The sequence below is a fragment of the Carcharodon carcharias genome, chromosome 34 (genome assembly GCF_017639515.1).
Source record: "Carcharodon carcharias isolate sCarCar2 chromosome 34, sCarCar2.pri, whole genome shotgun sequence".
Taxonomy (NCBI): domain Eukaryota; kingdom Metazoa; phylum Chordata; class Chondrichthyes; order Lamniformes; family Lamnidae; genus Carcharodon; species Carcharodon carcharias.
The window spans coordinates 16,205,004-16,231,148 of record NC_054500.1 but is presented as its reverse complement, the minus strand read 5'-3'; the positions used below and the strand labels follow the sequence as shown (position 1 = coordinate 16,231,148).

At 45.9% G+C, this 26,145-nt stretch overlaps 1 protein-coding gene across 1 annotated transcript in view; it reads right to left on the bottom strand.

Annotated features, from left to right (window-relative positions):
• Positions 1-26,145, bottom strand: part of LOC121272654 (RNA-binding protein Nova-1-like) — a 178,118-nt gene that overhangs the window by 33,973 nt on the left and 118,000 nt on the right. The window contains exon 3 of the mRNA XM_041179355.1: positions 10,085-10,251. Coding sequence (XP_041035289.1) covers positions 10,085-10,251 — 167 coding nt within the window. The remainder of the gene's footprint in view (positions 1-10,084; positions 10,252-26,145) is intronic.

Sequence of the window (26,145 nt, the reverse complement as noted above, 5' to 3'; positions counted from 1 at the left end):
TGCCCCATGAGTTTGATTTTGTGAAATTTCTCTTGTATGGGCTGGGATGGGAGTCTAAAGGGAAAAGGGGACTGGGAGGAAGGACATCCATCAGGGATCTCGCTCTCAATCTCTGTTCAGTACCCATGCTCATGCAGCCATTGGGTGCAGACACTGTGGCTATAAGACAAAGTCAAAGGCTGGAAAACCTGCCTCCCGAATCTCCAAAGCCTGTCCACTATCTACAAAGCACAAGTCAGCAGTGCACTGGAATACTCTCCATTTGGCTGGATGAATGTGGCTCCAACAACGCTCAAGAAGCTCGACAGCATCCAGGACAAAGCAGCTCGCTTGATTGGCACCCCATCCATCACCTTAAACATTCACCTCATCCACAACCTTCAACATTCACTTCCTGCTCCACCGTCACAGCAGTGTGCACCATCTACAAGATGCACAGCAGCAACTCGTCAAGCCTCCTTCGACAGCACCTTCCAAACCCACAACCTCTACCATCTAGAAAAACAAGAGCAGCAGATGCAGACCACCAGCAACAGAGATTTCTCTGCAAGCCATACACCATCCTGATTTGGAACTATGCTGCAGTTCCTTTACTGTTGCTGGGTCAAAAACTTAGAACTCCCTTCCTGTCAGCCCTGTGGGTGTTCCTACACCACATGGGACAGCAGCGGTTCAAGAAGGTGCCTCACCATCACCACCTCGAGGGCAATTAGGGAAGGGCAATCAATGCTGGTCTTGCCAGCGATGCCCATAATAAATAAAGCAATGTAAAAAAAAAAATGACCACTGATGGCTTCCATAGCTGAACAGCCCACCACCACTCTGCCTGGCTTTATGCATGAAATGAGGCCACTCGGATGAGGTTCTGTATCACCAGCAGGTGTCAGCACCATGAGCTGAAGAAAGGAATTCAACTGTTCCTGAACTCCTCTCTCCATGCCTTTGTTGTCTCCAGACCTGGCTATTTCCAGTGTTCTCCCAGGCTTTTACCCACCATTCCACCCTCCATGAAATTGAGCTCCTCCAAAACTCTGCTGGCCGTATCGGAACTTGCACCAAGTCCCGTTCACCCATCCTCATTATTGTGATCAAATCCCTCCATGGACTTATTCCCCTGCATTTCCATAACCTCCTCCAATCCTTCAAAATCTCTACCCTCTTCCAATTCGGGCTTCTTCCATCCCCCATGATTTTCTCCACTCACCATGGATAGCCATTCAGGCCCCAAGTTCTATAATTCCCTCACTAAAATGCTCCACCTTTACAATGCTCCTTTAAAGTCTATTGCTTTGAGCAAGCTTTTGGTCACTTGTCCTAATCTCTCATTACATGGCTCAGTGTCAGATTTTGTCTGGAAACGTCTTGGGATTGTTTCCTTTTTAATATGTTTATGAGATGTGGACATCCCTGACAAGACCAGCAAAAGAATATAAACATAAGAACCAGCAACTGGAGTAGGCCACTCAGCCCTTGGAGCCTGGGTTGCCATGCAATAAGATCATGGCTGATGATGTACCTCAACTCCACCTTCCCACACTATCCCCATATCCCTTAATTGCCTTAATACTCAAAAAACTATCCGTCTCAACCTTGAATATACAAAATGACTGAGCACCCACAGCTCTCTGGGATAGAGAATTCCATAGATTCACAACCCACTGAGTGAAGAAATTTCTCCTCATCTCAGTCCAAAATGGCTGACCCCCTTATCCTGAGATTCTGCCCCCATGTTCTTGAAGGAAACAACCACTCAGCATCTAACCTGTCAAACACTTTTAAGGATTTTATATATTTCAATTAGATCACCTCCCATTTTTCTAAACTGCTGAGTAAATGGGCCTTGTCTACTCGATCTCTCCTCATGGGACAATCCCCTCATCTCTGGCATAAGTCTAGTGAACGTTCGTTATATTCACTTTAGGGGAAGTATGTCCTTCCTTAGGTGAGGGAACCAAAATTGCACACATCCCTAATTAACCTTGAAACAGATAAATTACAAAGGCATTCTATAAATGCAGGTTATTGTTGAGATGATTAATAGGAGAAAGATGCAGGAAATGAAATGGGTGCATGAGGAAGCTGGGTGACTGGTGTCCACTCTGCGAAGCTGCTGCTGCCTGAGAGGACACAATGATGGAGAATCTGCTTTATTGCAGATGACAGGGGGCGGAATCCACAGAAGGTTTCTTAAAGAACACTGCAGGCCCTCCATCGGCTGCTGGTGCAAGCTTCTCTAATTGGATCGATAGCTGGCGAGTGACCTGGGTGACCTAGGCATGAATGATTGTCGGAGGTACAATGCAGCATCTGCAGTGGGGAGTGGGGGGTGGAGGGGGTGGAGGGGGTGGTGGGGGGGGGGGTGCACGGGGACGGGGTGGGGGGCGGGGGACACGTTCATCAGCAAACCTGTCTCGGGCGCGTTCAATTTCCTCTGGCAGATTGCTTGCAACGCTCATAATTAAGAGGAAAGCAAAAATGACACCGCAGATCTCCAAGGAAAGATAACGACAACTGCCTTTTGCATTGCCAGAATCCAACCTTAATATGCAGGTGAGTTCAGTGTTTGTCCTAGCTGTATTGTGCTTTTACTGCAGTGCACAGAACATTAGCACAAAAGGGAAGAGAGTTTACAAGACAGAAAGATTTCACATTATCTCATTTAAACAGCACCTCCCTCTGCCCCAACCTTGGCCCATATTTTCAGCTGCCCGGTCTTGTTAAAGTCACTGTTCATACATTGAGGAAATAATGAATCTGAAGCCTGTCTTTTTCTCAATCCAGGTTTATTCCCAAGGCTAAAGAATAAAGGCACAGATTCCTCTTCTTTCCCCCTACACCCAGTGTGGATTGATTTTTATATTGAATGCATTTAAGCTGTCCACTTAATTTAACACCCCACTGTCTGCCATGGTGGGATTTGAACCCAGGTTACCAGAGTATTACCCTGGGTCTCTGGATTGCCAATCCAACAATAATACCACTACTCCGTTGCCTCCCTCCTCCATAAGGAGGGTTTCCTTACACTTGCAATAATTCCCTAACTTTTCCCCAAATGGTGGCGGCTGCTTTCAATTACAAACCTAAAGCATGCGCTCCATTGCAGCATGATTCCAACATTAACAGCTCCCAGTCTTTGGTATTCCCTCTGTAAAACGCCTCCATCTCCGCCTCCCCCTCCGCCTTTAAAAATCTTCCCAGAACCCACTCCTTTCACTGAACCCGTGGTCATTCCCACCCAGAGGGAGTCCAGCACTACAGGCCCCAACCCACCGGTGCTTTTGTCACCTCCGGACATGGCTATTCCTGGCCAGCCTCAAGCCTTCTCCACCCTCCGTAACCCACCAACTGCTGCCTGCACCCCTAGCCACACCCTGTTTGCCCATCACCCTCCCTGTTGCTCAGCCCGTGAGGAAAAGCGTTATTTAGGCAGCACGTGGCTGGGACCTGGAATGCACTGCCTGAGAGGATGGTGGAGGTAGATTCAATTCGAGGCTTTCAAAAGAGAATTGGATAATTAATTCCGAAGAAAAGCTTGCAGGGAAGCGAGACTAGCCAAGTTGGTCTTACAAAAGCTGGCACAGACACACGACAGGCTGAATGGCTTCCTGTGCTGCAACCATTCTATAATCCTGTGTTGTTGAAAGACGTCCCTGAGTGATGTACAAGATGGACAAGAAGAGGGAAGGCTGAGGGGAAAAGAAGATGATAATCAGGAGGCTAGGGATGAGGTGGAGGGGCTGCAGTTAGGAGTTTGTTAGGAGGCTTTTGCAAATAGGGAGTGAGCGGGAGGGTCAAGCGAGGGGTGGGGTGGGGAAAGGCTTCAGAGGCACATCAGCATGGCTGCTTGAGCATGAATGGCGGTGGAGTAGGAATCATGGCACTGGAAGAGTAAATGGTGCCTGGACAGACACGTGCCTGGAGGTGATCATAGGCTAGGATGAAGCACAAGGTCATAGTACGAACTGAAGGTAGGGTGAGGATCTTGAATTCAATTCGCTGGTGCATAGAGAGGGGGCTGAGCTCATAATGGATGGGAGTGACATGTCCTGGTGTGGGATGGGATGCTCTGAGGGAGTTATGGCTTGTTGAGTGTTGTGTTCAATGGTTTAATTGGTTTGTGTTTGAGAATGAGAGTCTGGTAACCGATCTATGCTTACTGTGCTTGATTTGTTAAGCTTGAGCGGGGATTCAGAGCAAAGTAAACAGACACCACAGAAGCTACTAGAAGCTGAGCTGTGAGCATGAGTGCAGACATTTTGTGACTTTAAAACTCTTATAAATAAACCTGTTGTATACTTCGAAATTAGTGTCAAAGCTACATTGCTCCAGAACATATAAAATATACAACATGGAGCTCAGGAGAGCAGTCCGTAGAAGGCTGGAGGAGTTTGCACCCTTCCTCAGTTAGGCCTATGTTGAATCTCAGATTCAGATACCTCAGCTCTCAACAGTGAACTTCATGTAGAATTTTACAGCACAGAAATAGGTCAATTGGCCCAACTGCTCCATGCTGGTGTTTATGCTCCGTGTGAGCCTCATTTCCATCCCTCTTCATCTCACCCTACCATCATACCTCCTATTCCCTTCACCCTTGTGTGTTTATCAGGCTTCCCCTTAAATGCATCTATACTATTCACTTCAGCTTCTCTCCGTGGTAGCAAGTTCCACATTCTAACCACTCTCTGGGTAAATAAGTTTCTCCTGAATTCCTCATCAGATTTATTACTGACTATCTTAGATTTATGACCTCCCATTTGAGTTTTTAAACTAGGGATTGGTTAAGACTCTGGAACTTGAGACTTTAGGGAGTAGTTTATGGAGAGATGATGGTCTGGCCTACACGTGACTCCAAACCCACAGAAATGGGGTTGACTCTTAACTGCCCTCTGAAATGGCATAGGAAGCCACTTGGTTCAAGGGCAATTAAGGATGGGCAACAAATGCTGGCCTTGCTAGCGATACCCATGCGCCATGAAAGAATAAAGAAGAGGGGAATAATATAGATGCATTTAATGAAAAACTGGATAAACATGAAGGGGAAAGGAATAGAAAATTACGTTGATAAGAGTTAAATGGCTGGGAGGAGGTTTGTTTGGCATTTGATACAGTGTCACACAGCAGGCCTGTGAGCAAAGTTATAGCTCATGGAATAAAAGGGACAGTAGTAACATGGATACGCAATTGGATAAGCAACTGGAAACAGAGAGTAGTGTTAATGGACATGGATTTCCCAGGGGTCAGTATTGGGACCATTGCTTTTCCTGATATATATTAATGATCTAGACCTTGATGTACAGGACACAATTTCAAAATTTGCTGATGATACAAAACCTGGAAGCATTGTGAATTGTGAGGAGGATGGAACTTCAAATGAACGGAGACAAGTTGGTAGAATGGGTGGACAGGTGACAGATGAAGTTCAACACGGAGAAATGTGAAGTGATTCATTTTGGTAGGAAGAACATGGAGAGGCAATATAAAATAAAGGGTACAATTCTAAAAGGGATGTAGGAGCAGGGAAAACTGGGTGTATATGTGCATAAGTCATTGAAGATGGCAGGACAGGTTGAGAAAACACTTAATAAAGCATACAGTATTCTAGGCTTTATTAATAGGGGCAGAGAGTATAGGCGCAGAGTTTGGGCCTGAACTTCCATGGATTGCCACTCCGCCCCTAATTTCTTACCTCGAAATCCAGCCGATCCTTTCTCACCCGACCTTCCGACTCAGGCTGGGCGAGAGCTGTGCAAGGCAGTGTGCTCCTGAGGCTTTCAGTCAGGGGCTGCAGAGTCAGAGGTAAGGAAAACACGCCCCCTTTTTCTAATGGCACTCGCTGCCGTAAAGCAGGTAAATTTAAAGGTCCAGCCACTTTCAGAAGCCAGGCAGAATGTAGGTTTCTCAGGTAAGTGAGTAAGATAGGGGGGCGGGGTGGGTTGGTTGGTTGGTCGGAGTGGGGGTCAGATGGTCAGGGGTGTGGGGGTTGGTCGGAGCAGTGGTTGGTTGGGTGAGTGAGGGTCAGGTGGTCAATGGGGGGTGGTTGATCGGGGGGGTTTGGGTGGTCAGTAGGTGGGGTGGTTAATTGGGATGGGGGGAATTCAGGTGGTCAGACGGGGGATCTGATGGTTGAGGGCTGGCCAGTGGGGTGGTGGTCAGTGTCATTGGGAAAGACGGTGTAGACACAAAGGGCCAAATGGACTCCTTCACTGTAAAATTTCTATGATTCTGTGTGGAACATAAATACCAGAACAGACCAGTCGGGCTGGACGGCCTCTTTCTGAGCCTCACTTCTAAGAGCAACTCCGAGGAAAACCATCAGGACCAACTTTGACCCAAGAATCCGCCCAATCACAGGAATCCAGATGGTTCCAACCTCCGTTAATTAGATGAATCAAAGCACTGATGAAAATAAAGTGTCTGATGGATTTTGCAGTTTACTCAAGCTTTGAGCAGCAGAGGGCTAAATCTCTGTGGACATCTCCGAGCTAAATGCTTCCTCAGAAGGGAAATGAGGCAGGGCTGTTTCATCGGAAAAGTTCAATTTGCATTCACTGACAGGAGAAGCCACCACTTCCTGTGAGGATAATGGTCACTTCCTGTGGGAAGGGGTGTTGTGGGGAAGCTTGCTGTGCAAATTAGTGTGACTGGGGTTAGAGATTGAGTGGAAACCCTGCAGTCCAGAGGAAGTGACACCTTTGAGAGGAAAATGAGCGACAAGAGAACAAGAGCAGGAAATCAAAACAAGCAGCAACTGAATAAATCTTGGCCATCCTGCCGTGCTGCTATGACCTTGACGTAAGGTTCACGATTACCTCGAGGGTTTTCTCTCTTCTCCATCCATCCCTCACTTACCTTCAACCGAATCTGACTAATTGGAAACGAAAGTGAGACACTGCCTCATTGACTTCGTCTACAAGAAGTTGTTGCCTTGGCAACTAATCTGGCACTGGTCTTTTTGCTGACCAGTTCCCCGAGCTACAGTGTTTGGATGTCAGTTTGCTTGCAGTGCGATTGTCCAGAGTTAATGGCCAATTTTGAAAACCTAGTGAAAAACCAATGGAAACTCAGAAAAGGGCAGAGCGTATTTTCAGTGTCAGGTCAAAGGAATAACTCAACAAACCTAACATCTTGGACTTGACACCTCTGACCTTTAACCTCCAACCCTTCTCTCCATTGTAAACTACTTCATCTTTACTTCATTACCCAGGGAGTGGTGGGAACGTGGAACCCGCCACTATGTAGAGCGGCTGAAGTGAATAGATGCATTTAAAGCAAAGCCAGATAAACAAATGAGGTAAAAAGAAATAAAAGAACATGTTGATAGGGTGGGATAAAAGTGTTGGGTGGGAGGGGGGGGGTGGGTGGGAGGAGGCTCATGTGGAGGATAAACCTGTATAGACCTGTTGGGTGCCTATGTTATAAAATTTTATGTAATCTCTGTTTTATTGACACTACTTGGTTCAGTACACTGTGGTGTACTGAACCATGTCGCTAGGCTAGTAATCCAGAGGCCCAGGGTAATGCTCTGGGGACTAGAGCAGTAGCTGGTAGAAATTGAAATCAATATTGTTGAAAGAAAGAGACATGCTAGCTAAGCTTTTCACCTTGCACTCATCAGGACAGATCGCAAGAAATTACCAACAGTAACGGGGGAACAACAATTTATACAACTTGGGTCCACAGTGTGGCTCACTTTGCTTGCTAGGAGCCACATATATTCATACACAGGGTGCTGTCCTTTGCAGACAGAAGGGACATGTCCACACTTTGCGCCTTTTTCAACTAATCAGAAGCTTCGGGAACAGTCATTCCCTGGCTCATTCCCCAGGCCAATGGCTTAACTAGTCAGAGTCGACCTGCCCGGTTTGAATTTGAACAAAGCTAGGCAAGTTACATGTTCTGTGCTGCATTTTCATGGCAGTGCCTCCACCAGAGTCCACTTGCCAACCAGTCAGTACTCTCTTATGCAGTATAATTGTTGTTTCCCCATTACTGATGGTGATTTCTTGCGTAGCTGTCCTGATGAGTTTAAGACGAAAAGCTTTAATAGCACGCCTCCTTTTTCAGCAATTTGCAAGTTCTGTACTACCAAACAACTATTTGAATACAATTAATAAAAAATCTGGAATTGAAAGCTAGCCTCAGTAATGGTGGCCATGAAACTATCATCAATTGTTATAGGGGGAGGCATTGGCATAGTTGTATTATCACTGGACTGATAATCCAGGGACCCAGGATAATTCTCAGGGTACCTGGGCTTGAATCCCACCATGGCAGCTGGTGAAATTTGAATCCAATAAAAATCTGGAATTAAAAGTCTAATGATGACCATGAAACTGTTGCCGATTGTCGTAAAAACCCATCTGGTTCACTAATATCCTTCCCTACATGTGACTCCAGGTCCTCAATAATGTGGTTGACTCTTAAATGCCCTCTGAACAAGGGCAATTAGGGAGTAATAAATGCTGGCCCAGATAGTGATGCCCACATCCTGTGAATGAATAAAAAAAACCCACCTGGTTCACTAATGCTCTTTGGGGAAGGAAATCTGTGCTTACCTGGTCTGGCCTACCTATGAGTCTAGACTTTAGCAATGTGGTTGACTCTAAACTGCCCTCTGAAATGGCAGCTAGCCATTCTGTTCCTCACAGGGAAATTAGGGATGGGCAACAAATGTTTGCCAGCCTTGTGGTCTGACACCCACATCCCATAAAAGAATAAAAAAGACCTTTTTCTCTCCTCCTTCCTTAGTTGCAAATGCACCATTTCTGCACTATTATCCTGCTCCATATTTGAAATGTTCAAGATTGATATCAACAAGACTTCACTTGGGAATGGGTATCAGGGAACACAGATCAATGCATTATGTTGACATCAGCAATAATCTAGCTGAATGGCAGAACAGGCTTGAGGGGCTGAATGCCCCCTCTTGTCCCTCTGTTCCTGGCATCTTCAGTGTGTTGAAATAAAGAGTTGTCTCACTTTCTAAGGACTCCCAATTGCGGAATTCCTGATCCTCCATTCATCTTTCCTCCTTCCTATGCACTGAAAACCAGCTAATAAAACATTGAGTGGTGGAGGCGGGTTCAACTGAGGCATTCAAGAGGGCATCGGATGATTATTTAAATAGAAACAATGTGCAGGGGTTACAGGGAACACGCAGGAGATTGGCACTAAGTTAAAATGCTCAGAGAGCCGGTGCAGACACGATGGGCCAAATGGCCTCCTTCTGCACCATAACAATTCTGTGATTGTGTGATTTCCTCACCCAAGCGATTAATTTTGAAGCAATGTAATTGGGGCTATGGTAGTATTAATGTTACTGGACTAGTAATCCAGAGGCCTGGATAATGCTCTGGGGACATGAGTTCAAATCCCACTAAAGCAGCTGAGGGAACTTAAATTCAGTGGAATGCTAGTCTCGTTAGTAGTGATTATGGACCTATCAGATTGGAATAAAACCCATCTGGTTCACTCATGCCCTTTAGGGAAGGAAATCTGCCATCCTTACCTGGTCTGGCCTACATGTGACTCCAGATCCACAACAATGTGGTTGACTCTTAACTGCCCTCTGAAATGGTGCAGCTAGCAATTCTGTTGCTCAAAGAGCAATTAGAGATGGGCAATAAATACTGGTCCAAGAGCAAATAAACTGATAGTCATCCTGTTCAGAAATAGGCCACCCCACAAGTCAGTTGAATAGCTGCCATCCTGACTGGCCAGGGAAGATCTCTGATTAATCTTCTTTCCAAAATGAGGGGAACCAATTCCTGGTGAATGGAATATTTTCCCCCATGCTAGTGTTTTCAGGCATGATTAAGGATCAAGACTCTTTCTAGACTGTTTCAGGTACACCACGAGTTAGATGCAGAATAAAACTCTCTCTGCACTGCCCCCCCTAATCTGCTTCAACTCCAGTTTCAGGAGAGGATCTGCTGAGACCTCGCACCCTCACCACTTCAGTCTACCTCACCGCACTTAGCGCGCGGGTACACAGACAGACTTCTTTGATGCCGATGGAAATTTTGACCTGGGCGGTAGTATGATTTTAGTCCCCTCTGAATGAAAATAAAAGTGTAAAACTAACTTGCTTGACGCGGTCTGGGTTCACGTTGGTCTGAGGTTGGAGTATGTTGACTGGCTCAGACTTGCCCACATTCTGTGGCATTTCTCGGACCTTTTCCGCTATGAAATCGTGCACTGCATTCAGAGCTTCCACCGTCCCTTGGATCAGACATACCCGTTCTGTGGTGCCTAGAAAAGGGAACCAAAAAATTCAAATTTCACACGCGAGACGTGAACATGTTCAGAAAGAATTAGCATCAGGTCAGATTCTTCATCCACTTTGACCAGCCAGTCTCCAGTTCATTAAGCTGAAAACCCAAGTTAAAGTCAACATCATTGACCTCAACTCATTAAAGGGAAGACCAAACCCAATCATCAGCAAAACAGCCAAAGTCAACAGCAATGTTGGTCTGAAACCCTAAATCTGACCACAATAATGATGTAAAATCTAACAGTATGAGTTTTGCATTGATCAAAATTGGTTGGCATTTGGGCTCAATTTTTTTGACCAGACAAATTATTGCAGTCTGGGTCCTGCCTGAAAGCAGCGATGTCTAGGGTGACTTCGATGTCCCTTTTGAGAATCCATCCCATGTTGTGTAAAGGCTTTGTGTAAATTGTACATGTACGTACGTACGTACACGCACACACCTATCCATTAGATGTCAGAACATAAGAAATTGGAACAGGAGTAGACCATATGGCCCCTCGAGCCTGCTCTGCCATTCCCTATACAATTACAGTTGATCTCCTGCCTCAACTCCACTTTCCCACCCACTCCCCATATCCCTCAATTCTGTGAATGTCATGTCTTCTGGTTCCAATAAGTTAGAAATAATCACACTTTTGTCTCAAAACGCTGGAGCTTCCGAGAGAGTATTTCTTGCTGTTCTCCATGTGGTTGGTGCCAATTGTTACTTGGCACATGACTGCAGTGCAACAATGAATGTGACACCTCGGCATATATACTCACATTACAATTAGTTCCTAGTTCTTCACGAATAATATAACTATAATGGTGAGAGAGCAAAGATCTTAAGTGTATTTAATGATGGAGCAAACCATAACTCCCTTGGGGTACAGAATTCCAAAGATTCACAACCCTTTGAGTGAAGAAATTTCTCCTCACCTCAGTCCTAAGATCGGCCCCTTATCCTGAAGCTCTGCCCCAGTGTTCTAGATTCCCCAGCCAGTGGAAACAAGCTTTCAGTATCTACCGTATCAAGCCCCTTCAGAATCTTGTATGTTTCAATGACATCACCTCTCATTCTTCTAAACTTCAAAGAATGTAGACTCAATTTACTCAGCCTCTCATCATAGGACAACCCTCTCATCCCAGCAGCAAATCAAGTGAATCTGCCTCCAAGGGAAGCTTATCTTTCCTTAGAGACTGAAACCAAAACTGCACTGCACTGGGAAGATGGTGGCAAAGTGGTAATATCACTAGACAGTAATCCAGAGCCCCAGGCTGATACTCTGGAGACAGGGGTTCAAATCCTACCATGGCAGCTGACAAAATTTAAATTCAATTAATAAATCTGGAATATAAAGCTAGATCATGAAACTATCATCAATTGTCAAAAGAACCCATCTGGTTCATTACTGCCCTTTAGGGAAGGAAATCTGCTGTCCTTACCCAGTCTGGCCTACATGTGACTCCAGGCCCACAGCAATGTGGTTGACTCTTAACTGCTGCCAGGGGCAATTAGGGATGGGACACAAAAATTTGCCTTGTTAGTGACACTCACATCACACACAAGAATAAAAAAAATCCCCTTGCAATAAAGGCCAATATCCTGTTTCTCTTCTTCATTGCTTGCTGTATTGGCATGATACCTTGGTGTTCCTTGTACAAGTACACCCAAATCCCTCCGAACATCAACGTTTACAAGTTCCTGCCTTTTAAAAAAATTCTGCTTTTCTCCTTTTTTATTCATTCATGGGGTGTGGGCGTTGCAGGCTAGGAAGCTTTTATTGCCTATTCCTAATTGCCCCTTGAGAATGAGAGGGCAGAGATTTCAAGTAAATGGCAAAAGGATCAATGGCGACATGAGGAGAAACTTTTTCACGGAGTGAGTGGTTAGGATCTGGAATGCGCTGCCTGAGAGTGTTTTGGAGGCAGGTACAATCAAGGCATTCAAGAGGGAATTGGATTATGATCTGAAAAGGAAGAATGTGCTGGGTTATGGGGAGAAGGCTGGGGTGAATACTACAGGGGGTAACATATTGGCATAGATAGGAGATTGGCCAGGTAACAGGAAACAGAGAGAAGGCATAAATGGTTGACAAGATATAATGAGTGGTGTGCCATTGGGATCAGTGCCGGGGCCTCAACTTTTTACAGTTTAAATGACTTGGATGAAGGGACCGAACGTATGGTTGCTAAATTTGCAAATGACACAAAGATAGATAGGAAAGTAAGTTGTGAAGAGGATATAAGGAGGCTACAAAGGGACATAGATAGTTTAAGTGAGTGGGCAAAGATCTGGCAAATGGGGTATAATGTGGGAAAATATGGAATTGTCCATTTTGGCAGGAAGAATAAAAAGGAAACATTATCAAATGGTGAGAGATTGCAGAGTTCTGACATTCAGAGGGATCTAGGTGTCCTAGTGCATGATTTGCAAAAGGTTAGCATGCAGGTACAGCAAGTAATTAGGAAAGCTAATAGAAAGTTGATTGCAAGAGGAATTGAATACAAAATAGAGAGGTAATGCTTCAGTTATACAGGGCACTGGTGAGACCTCATCTGGAGCACTGTGTACACTGTTGGTCTCCTTATTTAAGGAAGGATGTATATTCGTTGGAAGCAGTTCAGAGAAGGTTTACTGGACTAATACCTGGAATGAGCTAGCTGCCTTATGAGGAAAGGATGGATAGGCTAGGCTTGTATCCACTGGAGTTTAGAAGAGTGAGAGGTGATTTAATTGAAATATCTAAGATCCTGAGGGGTCTTGACGGGGGCTGATGTGGAAATGATGTTTCCTCTTTTGGGAGAACCGTGAACTTTGGTCGGTTTAACAGGGTTCAGTGTTTAAAAATAAGGGGTTGCCCATTTAAGACAGATGAGAATTTTTTTTCTCTCAGGGGGTTGTGAGTCTTTGGAACTCTTTTCCTCAAAAGGCGGTGGAAGCAGCATCTTTGAATGTTTTTAAGGCAGAGGTTCTTGATAAGTAAGGAGGTGAAAGATCATTGGGGGTTGGCGGAAACGTGCAGTTGAGGTTACAATCAGATCAGCCATGGTCTTATTGAATGGAGGAGCAGGCTTGAGGGGCCGAGTGGCCTACTCCTGCTCCAAATTTGAATGTTCGTACACTTGTTTGCTACCTGGACTATTGCTGTTTTTTGGGAGCTTGCTGTGAGCAAATTGGATGCTGCGCTTCCTATATTACAGCAGTGACATTTCAGACAGTAATTCATTGGCAGTGAAACACTTTGGGTCAACCTGGAAACAGGAAAGATATAAATTCTAGTTCTTTCTTTGATACAATGCTGCATAACATCTAATGTCCATAAACACTTTTAAAGCCATTAGATTACAAAAGGAGGCCATTCGGCCCACTGAGTCCATGCTAGCTCTCCATACAGCAATCCAGTCAGTTCCATTCTCCCTTAACCCTTCAAGTTTATTTTCCTCAAGTGCCCATCCAATTTCCTTTTTAAATCATTGATCACCAACAAGGGGAAGATGGTGGCATAGTGGTAATGTCAGTGGGCTAGTAATTCAGAGGCCTCAGCTAATGCTCTAGGGACATGGGTTCAAATCCACAATGGCATCTGGTGGGATTTAAATTCAACTAATAAATCATAAATCTGGAATGTAGAGTTACTCTCAGTAATGGTGACCATGAAACTATCAGCGATTGTCATAAAAACTCACCTGGTTCACTAATGTCCTTTAGGAAAGGAAATCTGCCCTCCTTACCCAGTCTTTTTTTAAAAAATGATTCATTTTACGGGTTGTGGACTTCGCTGGCTAGGCTAGCATTTATTGCCCTTCCATAATTGCCCTTGAGGTAGTGGTGAGGTGTCTTCTTGAACCTCTGTGGTACTTGTGCTATAGGTAGACCCAAAGTGCTATTAGGGAGGGAGTTCCAGGATTTTGATCCCAGTGACAGTGAAGGAACAGTGATATATTTCCAAGTGAGAATGGTGAGTGGCTTGGAGGGGAATTTGCAGGTGGTGGTGTTCCCATGTATCTGCTGCCCTTGCCCTTCTACATGGTAGTGGTCATAGGTTTGGAAGGTGCTGTCTAAGGAGCCTTGGTGAGTTGCTGCAGTGCATCTTGTAGATGGTACACACTGCTACCACTGTGCGTCGGTGGTGGAGGGAGTGAATGTTTGTGAATGGGGTGCCAATCATGCGGGCTGATTTTTCCTGGGTGGTGTCAAGCTTCTTGAGTGTTGTTGCAGCTGCACTCATCCAGGCACATGGAGAATATTCCATCACACTGCTGGCTTGTGGCTTGTAGAAGGTGGACAGACTTTGGGGAGTCAGGAGGTGAGTTACTCGCCGCAGGATTCCCAGCCTCTGACCTGCTCTTGTAGCCACAGTATTTATATGGCTAGTCGAGTTCAGTTTCTGGTCAATGATAGTGCCCTGGATGTTGATAGTAGGGGATACAGTGATTGTAATGCCTTTGAATGTCAAAGGGCAATGGTTAGATTCTCTCTTGCAGGAGATGGTCATTGCCTGGCACTTGTGAGGCACAAATGTTATTTGCCACTTGTCAGCCCAAGCCTGGATATTGTCCAGGTCCTTCTGCATTTGGACATGGACTGCTTCACTATCTGAGGAATTGCAGATTGTGCTGAACATTTTGCAATCATCAGCGAACATCCCCACTTCTAACCTTATGATGGAAGGAAGGTCATTGATGAAGCAGCTGAAGATGATTGGGCTGAGGACACTATCCTGAGGAACTCCTGCATTGAAGTCCTGGAACTGAGATAATTGGCCTCCAAGAACCACAACCATCTTCCTTTGTGCTGGGTGTAACTCCAACCAGTGGAGAGTTTTCCCCCTTATTCCTATTGAGTCTAGTTTTGCTAGGGCTCCTTGATGCCACACTTGGTTAAATGCTGCCTTGATGTCAAGGGCCGTCACTCTCACCTCACCTCAGGAGTTCAGCTCTTATGTCCACGTTTGAACTAAGGTTGTAATGAGGTGAGGAGCTGAGTGACCCTGACGGAACCCAAACTGAGTGTCAGTGAGCAGGTTATTGCTAAGCAAATGTCACTTGATAGCACTGCTGATGATCCCTTCCATCACTTTAATGATGATCGAGAGTAGACTGATGGAGTAGTAATTGGCCGGGTTGGATTTGTCCTGCTCTTTGAGGGCATACCTGGGCAATTTTCCATATAACCGGGTAGATGCCAATGTTGTAGCTGTACTGGATCAGCTTGGCTAGGGGCACAACAAGTTCTGGAGCGCAAGTCTTCAGTACTATTGTCGGAATATTGTCAGGGCCCATAGCCTTTGCAGTATCCAGTGCCTTCAGCCATTTCTTGATATCGCGTAGAGTGAATCAAATTGGCTGAAGACTGGCATCTGTGATACTGGACCTCTGGAGGAGGGCGAGATGGATCATCAATTCAGCACTCCTGGCTGAAGATTGTTGCAAATGCTTCAGCCTTATCTTTTGCACTGGTGTGCTGGGCCTCTCCATCATTGAGGATGGGGATATTTGTGGAGCCTCCTCCTCCAGTGAGTTGTTTAATTGTCCACCACCATTCACAACTGGAGCTGTTAGGATTGCAGAGCTTAGATCTGATCCGTTGGTTGTGGAATCGCTTAGCTCTGCCTATCGCTTGCTGCTTATGCTGTTTGGCATGCAAGTAGTCCTGCATTATTGCTCCGCCAGTTTGACACCTTATTTTGGGGCTGCTCCTGGCATGCCCTCTGGCACTCTTCATTGAACAAGGGTTGCTACCCTGGTTTGGTGGTAATGGTAGAGTGGGGGATATGCTGGGCCTTGGGGTTACAGATTGTGTTCGAGTACAATTCTGCTGCTGCTGATGGCCCACAGTGCCTCATGAATGCCCAGTCTTGAGCTGCTAGATCTGTTTGAAATCTATCCCATTTAGTGCAGTGGTAGTGCCACACAACACGATGGAGTGTATCCTCAACGTGAAGATGGGACTACGTCTCCACAACGACTGTGAGGTGGTCAGTCCTATCAATACTGTCATGGACAGATGCATCTGCGGCAGGCAGTTTGGTGAGGATGAGGTCAAGTATGTTTTTCCCTTTTGTTGGTTCCCTCACCACCTGCTGCAGATCCAGTCTAGCAGCTGCGTCCTTTAGGACTCAGCCAGCTTGGTCTGTGGTGGTGCTACCGAGCCACTCCTGGTGATGGGCATTGAAGTTCCTCACCCAAAGTACATTCTGTGGCCTTGCCACCTTCAGTTCTTCCTTCAAGTGGTGTTCAACATGGAGGAGGGTGGGCATGGGGGGGGGTGGGGGGGCGGGGGGGTGTGTGGCAGGGGGAGTTGATGGCGGTACATGCTAACCAGCAGGAGGTTTCCTTGCCCATGTTTGACCCGATGCCATGAGACTTCATGGGGGCTGATGTCGGTGTTGAGGGCTCCAGGGTAACTCCCTCCTGACTGTATACCACAGTGCCGCCACTTCTGCTCAGTCTGTCCTGCCGGTGGGACAGGACATACCCGGGGATGGCCTATGTGACTTCAGACCTATAGCAATGTAGTTGACTCTTAACTGCCCCTCTGAACTGTCCAATTGAGGGGCAATTAGGGAAGGGCAACAAATGCGGAGCTTGCCAGTGATGCCCACATCCCATGAAAGAATAACACTGCATTTATGTAGCGCCTTTAATATAATGAAATATCCCAAGGCACGTCACAGAAACATTAAATTCAAGATCTGGATTTATTCAGGGACTTGGGAACGAAATGATTCTTGGATGATTTTACATTTTGGCGTGATTACTCACATTGTAGTATCTCAGTGAATTAAAGACTCTCCCATTTTCCGACAGTTTCCTGGGATTCCTCCCCCTCAGGTAAATAACAGCAACCAACCAAAATCTTGCTTCATGATAGTGTCAGCATTTTCTTCCCCATCTCCCCCCACCTCACACCTCGCCTTGATTGCAGTCCACTTCCTAAGGGACACCATCTGTCGTATAGCTTTGCCAGATTGTTGAGAACAAGCATCTGGGGAATATTTAGCTGAATCATTATTTTGTAATGCAATCTGAGAGTGTTTGTTAAAAACTGAAGAGAAAAAAAATCCATCGCTTTGAGTAGCATTTTAAACTCTCAGCTGAGAAGAGGCACTTCTTTCAGAGGAGCAGATCAGAGAGAGAGAGGATGAATGTGAGAGAAACTGGGAGAGAGACAGGGAGTGGGAGAGAGAGAGAGACAGGGAGTGGGAGAGAGAGAGACAGGGAGAGAGAGAGAGAGAGAGAGACAGGGAAACAGAGGGAGAGAGAGAGAGACGGGGAGGGAGGGAGAGAGAGAGAGACAGGGAGGGAGGGAGAGACAGAGACGGGGAGGGAGATTTGGAGGGAGAGAGAAACGGGGAGAGAGACGGGGAGGGAGAGAGAAGGAGAGAGCGAGGGAGAGAGAGATGGGGAGGGAGAAAGAGGGCGAGTAAGACCGAGAGAGAGAAGACCGAGGCAGAGAGAGAGCAAGAGACAGGGAGAGGAAGACAGGGAGATGGAGAGAAAGAGGGAGACAGGGACAGAGAGACAAAGAGAGAAAGACAGAGAGAAAAAGACTGAGACAGAGAGTGAAATGGTGAGAGAGAGAGATACAGGGAGACAGAGAGATAGGGAGAGACAGGGAGAGGGAGATAGACAGGGAGAGGAAGATAGAGAAATGGAGAGGGAGACAGATTGAGGCAGAGAGAGAGGGGGATAGAGAGAAAGAGACAGGTAGAGAGACAGAGGGAGAGAAGGACTAAGATAGAGAGAGTGAGACATACGGTGGGATTTTCCGCACCCGCCCACTGTTGCGATCTTCAGTTCCAAGTCAGTGGACTTCTGGCTGGGGCACTGCCTTCGCTCGTGGCGGGTCCCAACCGCAATGGGGCCGGAAAACCCCGGCCAGAGAGTGAGTGGGTTAGAGAGGGAAAGACTGAGACAGTGTGTGAGGCAAAGATAGACAGAGAGATAATGCTACAGAGAATGAGGGAGAGACGGAGAAAGAGCGGAGAGTGACGGAGTGAGAAAGCTGCAGACAGTGAGGCATACTGAAAGGCAGAGCAGGGAAGTGATCGGGAGAGAGAGGGAGAGGCAAGGATAATCTTGATATAGCACCTTTTATGTAAGTATCCCAAGGTGCTTCAGAGAAACATTATAAAAAAGTATGACATTGAACCTCATAAGGAGATATTAGGTCAGATGACTGAAGCTTGGTCAAAGGGGTAGGTTTTTAGGAGCACCTTAAGGAGGAGAGAGAGGTGGAAAGGTTTAGGGAGGGAATTCCAGAGCTTAGGGCCCAGGCAGCTGAAGTTGTGGCCGTCAAAGGTGGAACGATTAAAATCAGGGATGCTCAAGAATTAAAGTAGCACACAGATCTTGGAGGGTTGTGGGGTTGGAGCAGATTACAGAGATAGGGAGGGGCGAGGCCATGGAGGGATTTGAAAACAAGGATCAGAATTTTAAAATCAGGATGTTGCTTGACCAGGAGCCAATGTAGATCAGCGAGCACAGTGGGTGATAGGGAAACGGGACTGTCACAGGGGTAATAGGGAAAAGATACAGGCAGAAGGGTTTTGGATGACCTCAAGTTTATGGAGTGTAAGATGGGGAGACCAATGAGGAGAGCATTGGAATAGTCAAGTCTAGAGTAACAAAGCCATGAATGAGGGCTTCAGCAGCAGGTGAGCTGAGACAGGGGTAGAATGCGGCAATATTACAGAGGCAGAAATAGGCGGTTTTTGAGATGGTGCAGATGTATGGGAGGGAGGTCTTCACGAGATCAAATATGACAAGATAGAGGGGAAAAGAGTGATCGAGACAGCGACAGTGAAAGGGAGAAAGCGAGAGAGGCTTATGTATACTTTTAGGAAGAGACAGAGAGAAATAGAATGCACAGGAAAAAGAGAGGCAGACAGAGAGACAAAGATATGATAGAGAAGAGAGCAAAAGAAACTCATACAGGGAGCAGAGGCACCGACAGGCACCGCTGCTTCACCTGGCCAAACTTTTGTTGACCTATAATTTATTCAGCAGCTGGTTGAACCCCAGATCCTTATATTGTTGGGTATGGAGGCTTAGGGACTAATACAGATCCTGCAACCCACTATAGGTTGGCCAGCCCAAGGTACACGCAGCACAGAGGGCTTCTTGTAAAGCTACTGGAGCACCTGAGAGACACCAGTCACTAAATGACCATCAAAAAGGCACTTCAGTGGGTAAATAAGGGGGAGTGAAAGAGAATCGTTCTGCCATATCAAGCCAAACTGCATTATTCACATTGGCATCTGGGAGATTTTAACAACCACGTCCACCAACAAGGGAGCCGAAACCCCAAGCTGTGGTGAGTATCAAGCACAGAAGGCACTCATGGTCATCCACCAGGATCTGGGGTACAGTTCCACAGATACTGACTCTCACTGGGATACAGTTTCACAAGCACTAACTCTCACTAGGGTACAGTTTCACAGGGTGGAATCGTCCCAGATTTGCACAAAGTATGGTAGCACTCTGTATCATCCCAAACCCACTGCATTAATTATGCATTCCCGGGATACATGCTGTTTTGCTGGTGGTTGGGCTCTGATTCGCCTTCCACACCGTTGCCTTGCTGCTTCATGCCAGGCATCACATTTAAAGTACAGCAGCGCTTAGTGCTTCCAGCCCAGGACTACAGCAAAGAAGACAAGGCTCGGAAAGTCAAGAAGACTGCAGCCCTCGAGCACCGCTGGATGCCGTGGAGGCCTGCTGTGATATCCCCTACCCCCACTCTGGCCACAGGAGGGGCAGCTACATTGCCACTCCGGCTTGGTAGGCAATGGCAGCGGTGATCAGTGCCAATGCTGCACAGAAAAGGTTGGCCATCCAATGCAGATAGAGGATGAATGATCTCATCTGTGCGGCCAGGGTGTTGCAACCATCTCATCACTCTAAACTCACACACTCAAGCCCATCACACATTCACTGGCATCTCACTCTGCCAGCTTAAGGGACATCACTGCCCATTCTATCACACATACCCTCATATATCCATCTGGCCTCATCTGCTCCGGAGACTGCCTCCTCAGCCCTCACCATCTCAAGGCCACTTGCACAGATCAACATGTGCCCACCCACACACTGGGTTACCCTCCTTCCCGGTATTGCTCTCGTCCCGCAGCCTGAGGCCACTTCTTCCCCTTCCCCAAGCAAGACCTTGCCCTGAAGCCGTTGAAAAGCCACCCATATATGGCTGATCTGGAAGGTAGAGACCTACCCGGAGGCCCCCACTAAAAGTGATGCTGTGCTGTCTGTGAAGCCTGGCGCTGATGACTGCTAGTGCTGACCGAAGCAAGATAGGCAAACAAATCTTGAAGTCCTGAGCACAATGCAGCCGCCAAGTGCATGCCTTATATATGCTGTTATGAAACATGTCGGCGTGTTTTCCCACTGATGTGGGCAGATGATCCCTCAACCAATGAGTCCGGTGGCTGACATTATAATGATATGCTGATGTTTTACAATGAGGTTCCTGATGTCCGATGGCGAAGAACGTGGCCTGCCATCGGCAGGAGGAGCGGACAATCGCAAACTGGTTTTTGGCCTTCTTGCCATATTGTCCATTCACGCCACCAAACACGCCCGACACCGGCGTGCATGAAAAATCACAGATACGGACTCTCACTGGGGACAGTTCCACAGACACTAACGCTCACTGCAGTACAGCTCCACAAGCTTCAATAACTATTATGAAAATACACCTGGCAGCCATTTTACACACAGCAGGATTACGCAAGCAGCAAATGAATCGATGACAACCTGACCTGGTTCCCCCAGTGCTGGATGAGGAAGTCATGTTGACCGGTACACTAGGATTAAGGGAAGTGTGGGTGCAGGAGTGAAGTGCAGGGGAAAGAGAGAGAATTGCATGTTTTGCTTCTAATGGGATCTTATTTGGTCTAATGACAATTGCAGGTGATGATATAGGCTGATTCTGAGGCAGTGACTGAAAGCATTAAAGCATGAATGAATGGCATAAAGTACCATTCCACCTCAGGCCCACATCGACCTTAACAAAAGGCTCCTGCCACTATTTTTCCTTTATGCCATATTGAAATCAAAGCTCTATCTCTTTAGTTCAGCCATGAAAGCTTCTTGTGCTGTTAGCTATTAAAAACATCTGAGAGTCCTCAGAAAGTACTAGATTTTTAGTCACAGATTTCACATTTGTTTGGCCTCCTTTTTGTGTCATAAATATTGTCATCCCGGTCCAACATGCTGAATGAGCTTCCAAGAAAAATCAATAATAGTAACTGTTTATCTCTGCTGTGATACCCATGGCTCCTTGTTACAAGCCCATGAGCCAAGGAGGTAAAAGTTTTGCCCACACCCAACTCCACACCCCACACTATTACTCAGTGGATTGGTGAACTCAGCTGAGTTCCTGCATTAAGCTGGTATTAGCCATGGCTCAGTATCTAACACTCTCACCTGAAGTTCTTGGGACAGAAATAATTACATATTCAGCCGGGGACATTCAGAATTCGAACTGCATAAGCTGTTAAACATGGATCCTTTATTAACTCTTTCTAGCAGACACCCTATGCTGGTACAAGTGTTTATGGTAGCTTCAAGTGGACAAAATGTACAATGCAATTTTCAATACTCTATACGCCTTTATGCCAGCAGGTAGTAGGTTAAAATTCCACTCCTGAGACTTGAGCACGAAAATCTAGGCTGACACTCCCAGTGCAATACTGAGGGAGCGGCGCTGCACTGTCAAAGGTGCCATCTTTTGGATGAGACATTAATGTCTGCCTGCTCAGGCGGATGCAAAAGATCCCATGACCCTGTATCAAAGAAAAGCAGAGGAGCTATCTGCGATGCTGTGACCAGTTCCTCAACCAGCATCACTTCAAACAAGATTGCTCATTATCATGTTGCTGTTTATGGACCTTGCTGTGCATAAACTGGCTGCACGTTTCATACATTAAAACAATGACTACATGTCAGAAGTACTTCATTGACTGTAAAGTGTTTTGGGATGTCGTGAGGTCATGTAAGGTGCTATATAAATGAAAATTTTGCTGTAATTTCTTTAACCCTTTCCCTCCCCAACAACATATTTTTGTCCCCTTGCATATCCTTCCAATTCCCTCCCCCACTACCTCCCCACCCCCTTGCCCTTCTTCCGTAGGCTCAGACATGTTTTGGAATATGGTTCATGCATCTCAAACATGTAGCCACAAGTCATGCTGAGAGTGAGGGCATTGGTAGGCTATTCAGCTGTGGAAGGCATGCAGTCAAAAACCAAAGCCTACCCTCATCTGACAAATTGCTCTCTCTATTTTAGGGATGTGGGAAACACTGGCAAAGCTGACATTTATTGGCCATTCCTTGATGCCCTCGAAAAGATGGTGGCGGGCCTTCCTTTTGAACCATTGCAGTCTGTGTGGTGAAGATGTTCCACAGTGTTGTCAGGGAGGGAGTTTTAGGATATTGACTAATGATAATGCAGGAACGTCAGTATACCTTTAATTCGGGATGGTGTATGAATTAGAGTCATAATGGCACAGAAGGAGGCTATTTGGCCCATCAAGTCCATGCCGGTCCTCTGTAGAGCAATCCAGTCAGAGCCAGGGGACTGGCACCATCTCCACGGTCCTGCAAGTTTATTTCCCCCAAGCGTTCAATTTCCTTTTAGAATCATCGATTGTCTCCGCTTCCACCTGGTCATTACCACTCACTGTGTAAAACATTCTTCCTTGTAAATACTGTGCACTCTCCGACCCCGCCCCTCTTACCTAAAACCATAAATCTGTGTCCCCTAGTACTTAAAGGGGGCTTTGGAGGCCATGATGTACCCAGAACATTGCTGGTCTAGCCCTATGTGAATAGATACATTTAAAGTCAGGCTAAATAAGCATGAGGGAGAAAGGAATAGAAATATATGTTGACCTGCTTATCTGAAAAGGGGTCAGAAGAGGCTTGGGTGGAGCATAAACACCAGCATAGTTGGGCCGAATGGCCTGTTTCTGGGCTGTACATTCTATGTAATTCATGGGATTTTATAGATGCATGCCAATCTCATAGATGACCACTAGATATCCATGTTCTGGGGTGTGGCCCAGAGACATCATGTGCAAGACCAACCACCAAAGTCTCATACTTAGTAGCTGGTAGAAGCTTGCCTTCTCATGGTACTGAGCACCATTTGGATTGGGTGGAGTTGGAGAGAGGGTGAAGTCAACTTCGGTTGCACCTCCCCCCCTCCCCACTGCATGGGGTGTTGTTGATTACTCTCATCCTGTTTTTAATAGCAGAACGCATCTGGTTATGTGAAGTTCATTTTACATTGACCCAAGAATGTTGAGATAATTAATGCGTTACTTCAGATCCCTGGGATTCTGTACAATGGAAGGTTTGATTCATTGAGATTGTATAGAATGGGATGGGGTTTGATATATTGTGGTCTCTATAGAATGGGAGGGGATTTGATATACTAAGGATTCTATAGAATGGGAGGGGGTTTGATATATTGTGGATCCTATAGAATGGGAGGGGGTTTGATATACTGTGGATTCTATAGAATGGGAAAGGGTTTGGTATATTGTGGATTGTATAGAATTGGAGGGGGTTTGATATATTGTGGATTCTATAGAATTAGAGGGAGTTGATATACTGAAGATTCTATGAAATTGGAGGGGCTTTGATATACTGAGGATTCTATAGAATGGGAGATGGTTTGATATATTGTGGATTCTATAGAATGGGAGGGGGCTTGATATATTGTGGATCCTATAGAATTGGGGGGGTTTGATATGCTGAGGATTCTGTAGAATGGGAGGGGGTTGATATATTGTGGATTCTATAGAATTGGAGGGGGTTTGATATACTGAGGATTCCATAGAATGGGAAGGGTTTGATATATTGTGGATTCTATAGAATGGGATAAGGTTTGATATATTGTGGCTTCTATAGTTCTGTCGAAGGGTCATGAGGACTCGAAACGTCAACTCTTTTCTTCTCCGCCGACGCTGCCAGAACCTGCTGAGTTTTTCCAGGTAATTCTGTTTTTGTTTTTTATTATTATAGAATGGGGGGGTTTGATATATTGTGGATTCTATAGAATTGAAGGGGGTTGATATACTGAATATTCTATGGAATTGGAGGGGCTTTGATATACTGAGGATTCTATAGACTGGGAGGGGGCTTGATATATTGTGCATCCTATATAATTGGAGGAGGTTTGATATACTGAGGATTCTATAGAATGGGAGAGGGTTTGATATATTGTGGATTCTATAGAATGGGAGGGGGCTTGATATATTGTGGATCCTATAGAATTGGAGGGGGTTTGATATATTGTGGATTCTATAGAATGGGAGGGGGTTTGATATATTATGGATTCTATAGAATGGGAGGGGGTTTGATATATTGTGGATTCTATACAATGGTAATGAATAGGGAAGGAGATTTTCCACCACAGGGGATTCTGTAGAATGGGAATGTCTGCTCCATTACAATCGCACATTCGGAATGAGTCCAGTCAGTTAGCCACGAATTGTCTGCATTTGCCCTTTGATACAAAGCATGCTAATGTCTCCCGCACATCTGCACTGTTCCCCTCAAGCTGTAAACAATGGAGGGGAGCTCCATACTCCAGTCAGCGGTCAACAAGGGAGGGTCAGAACTGTTAATAAAAGGAAAGGGTGCGGGAGCTGGGAAGATTGAGGCATTATAAATGTTTACTTAAGATAAAGCATTCCCCCCAACCACCCATTGTTCTCTTCTCTGCCTCCTGATTAAGCTGCTGCTGAGCTGATCGCCCAGGAACAGCAATGTAAGAATGGTCAACATCCGGACAGTATGAACAAGGAAACGACTAAACTCATTTTTAAACCTTGATGACAGGGAAAGCTCAACTCTATATATCGCCTCATCTTTTTAATCCTTGGGCCTAGAGTTCCTCGATAGGCATTATTTGAAATGCTGACTTACTGGTGGGATTATATTAAATCCGATTGGAAAGCCCCAGCTTTTGCTGTCTTGTGCCATGATCTTTGACCCTTCCCCTGGCTTGATCTTTGACCCCTCCCCAGGCCACAATCAGAATTTACAAAATATTCCTTGAGGTCATAGTGTAAAGAGCTGTAAATCTGCAATATCTAAGGGTAGCTCTGATTATTGCCAATGGCAACCGCACCAACCAAGTTGCAAGCTTTGACAGTTCTATTTTCAAAATCATGACTTAGTTGCTCCATACTGAGCAGGGCTGCAAGAAAACCTATTAGGAACAAGCCTTTTGCATGATGAGCAATTGCTTCTGTATTAAAAACATTATTCAGAAAATCTTTCTCCTTCCTCTCTAAAAGGTGCTGACTGTTGCTGGGGTTACAGGCTCTTCCTTGGCCGAGCAGTCAGTCTTCATGGGAGCCCAAATAGCGAACACCAGCCAGCTGGTCAGTCATGAAGAGGCATCCTGAGTACACTCAATCTCGCCAGTCATAAACACCAACCAGTCCCAAGAACACACCGAGACGTAACAATGGAATTTGCAAATTCATATTCCTGGTATCATTTTGGAAAATCAGACATGGATGTTAATCCCCGCACCCCCCCCCCACCACCGTTCACGGAGTTTATCTCAGTATCAATTCCCAATTTGGGCTCACAATGCGAAAGTTGTGTTTTGAGAACATCTACCATGACTCTCCAACTGGCTGTAAAATCTGAGGGTGATCTGATTGAGTTCTTTCAGACTATGAAAGAGCTTGGTAGGGTAGACATAGAGAAAATCTAAAAAAACCAAAAAAACAAAAAACTGCGGATGCTGGAAATACAAAACAAAAACAGAATTACCTGGAAAAACTCAGCAGGTCTGGCAGCATCGGCGGAGAAGAAAAGAGTTGACGTTTCGAGTCCTCATGACCCTT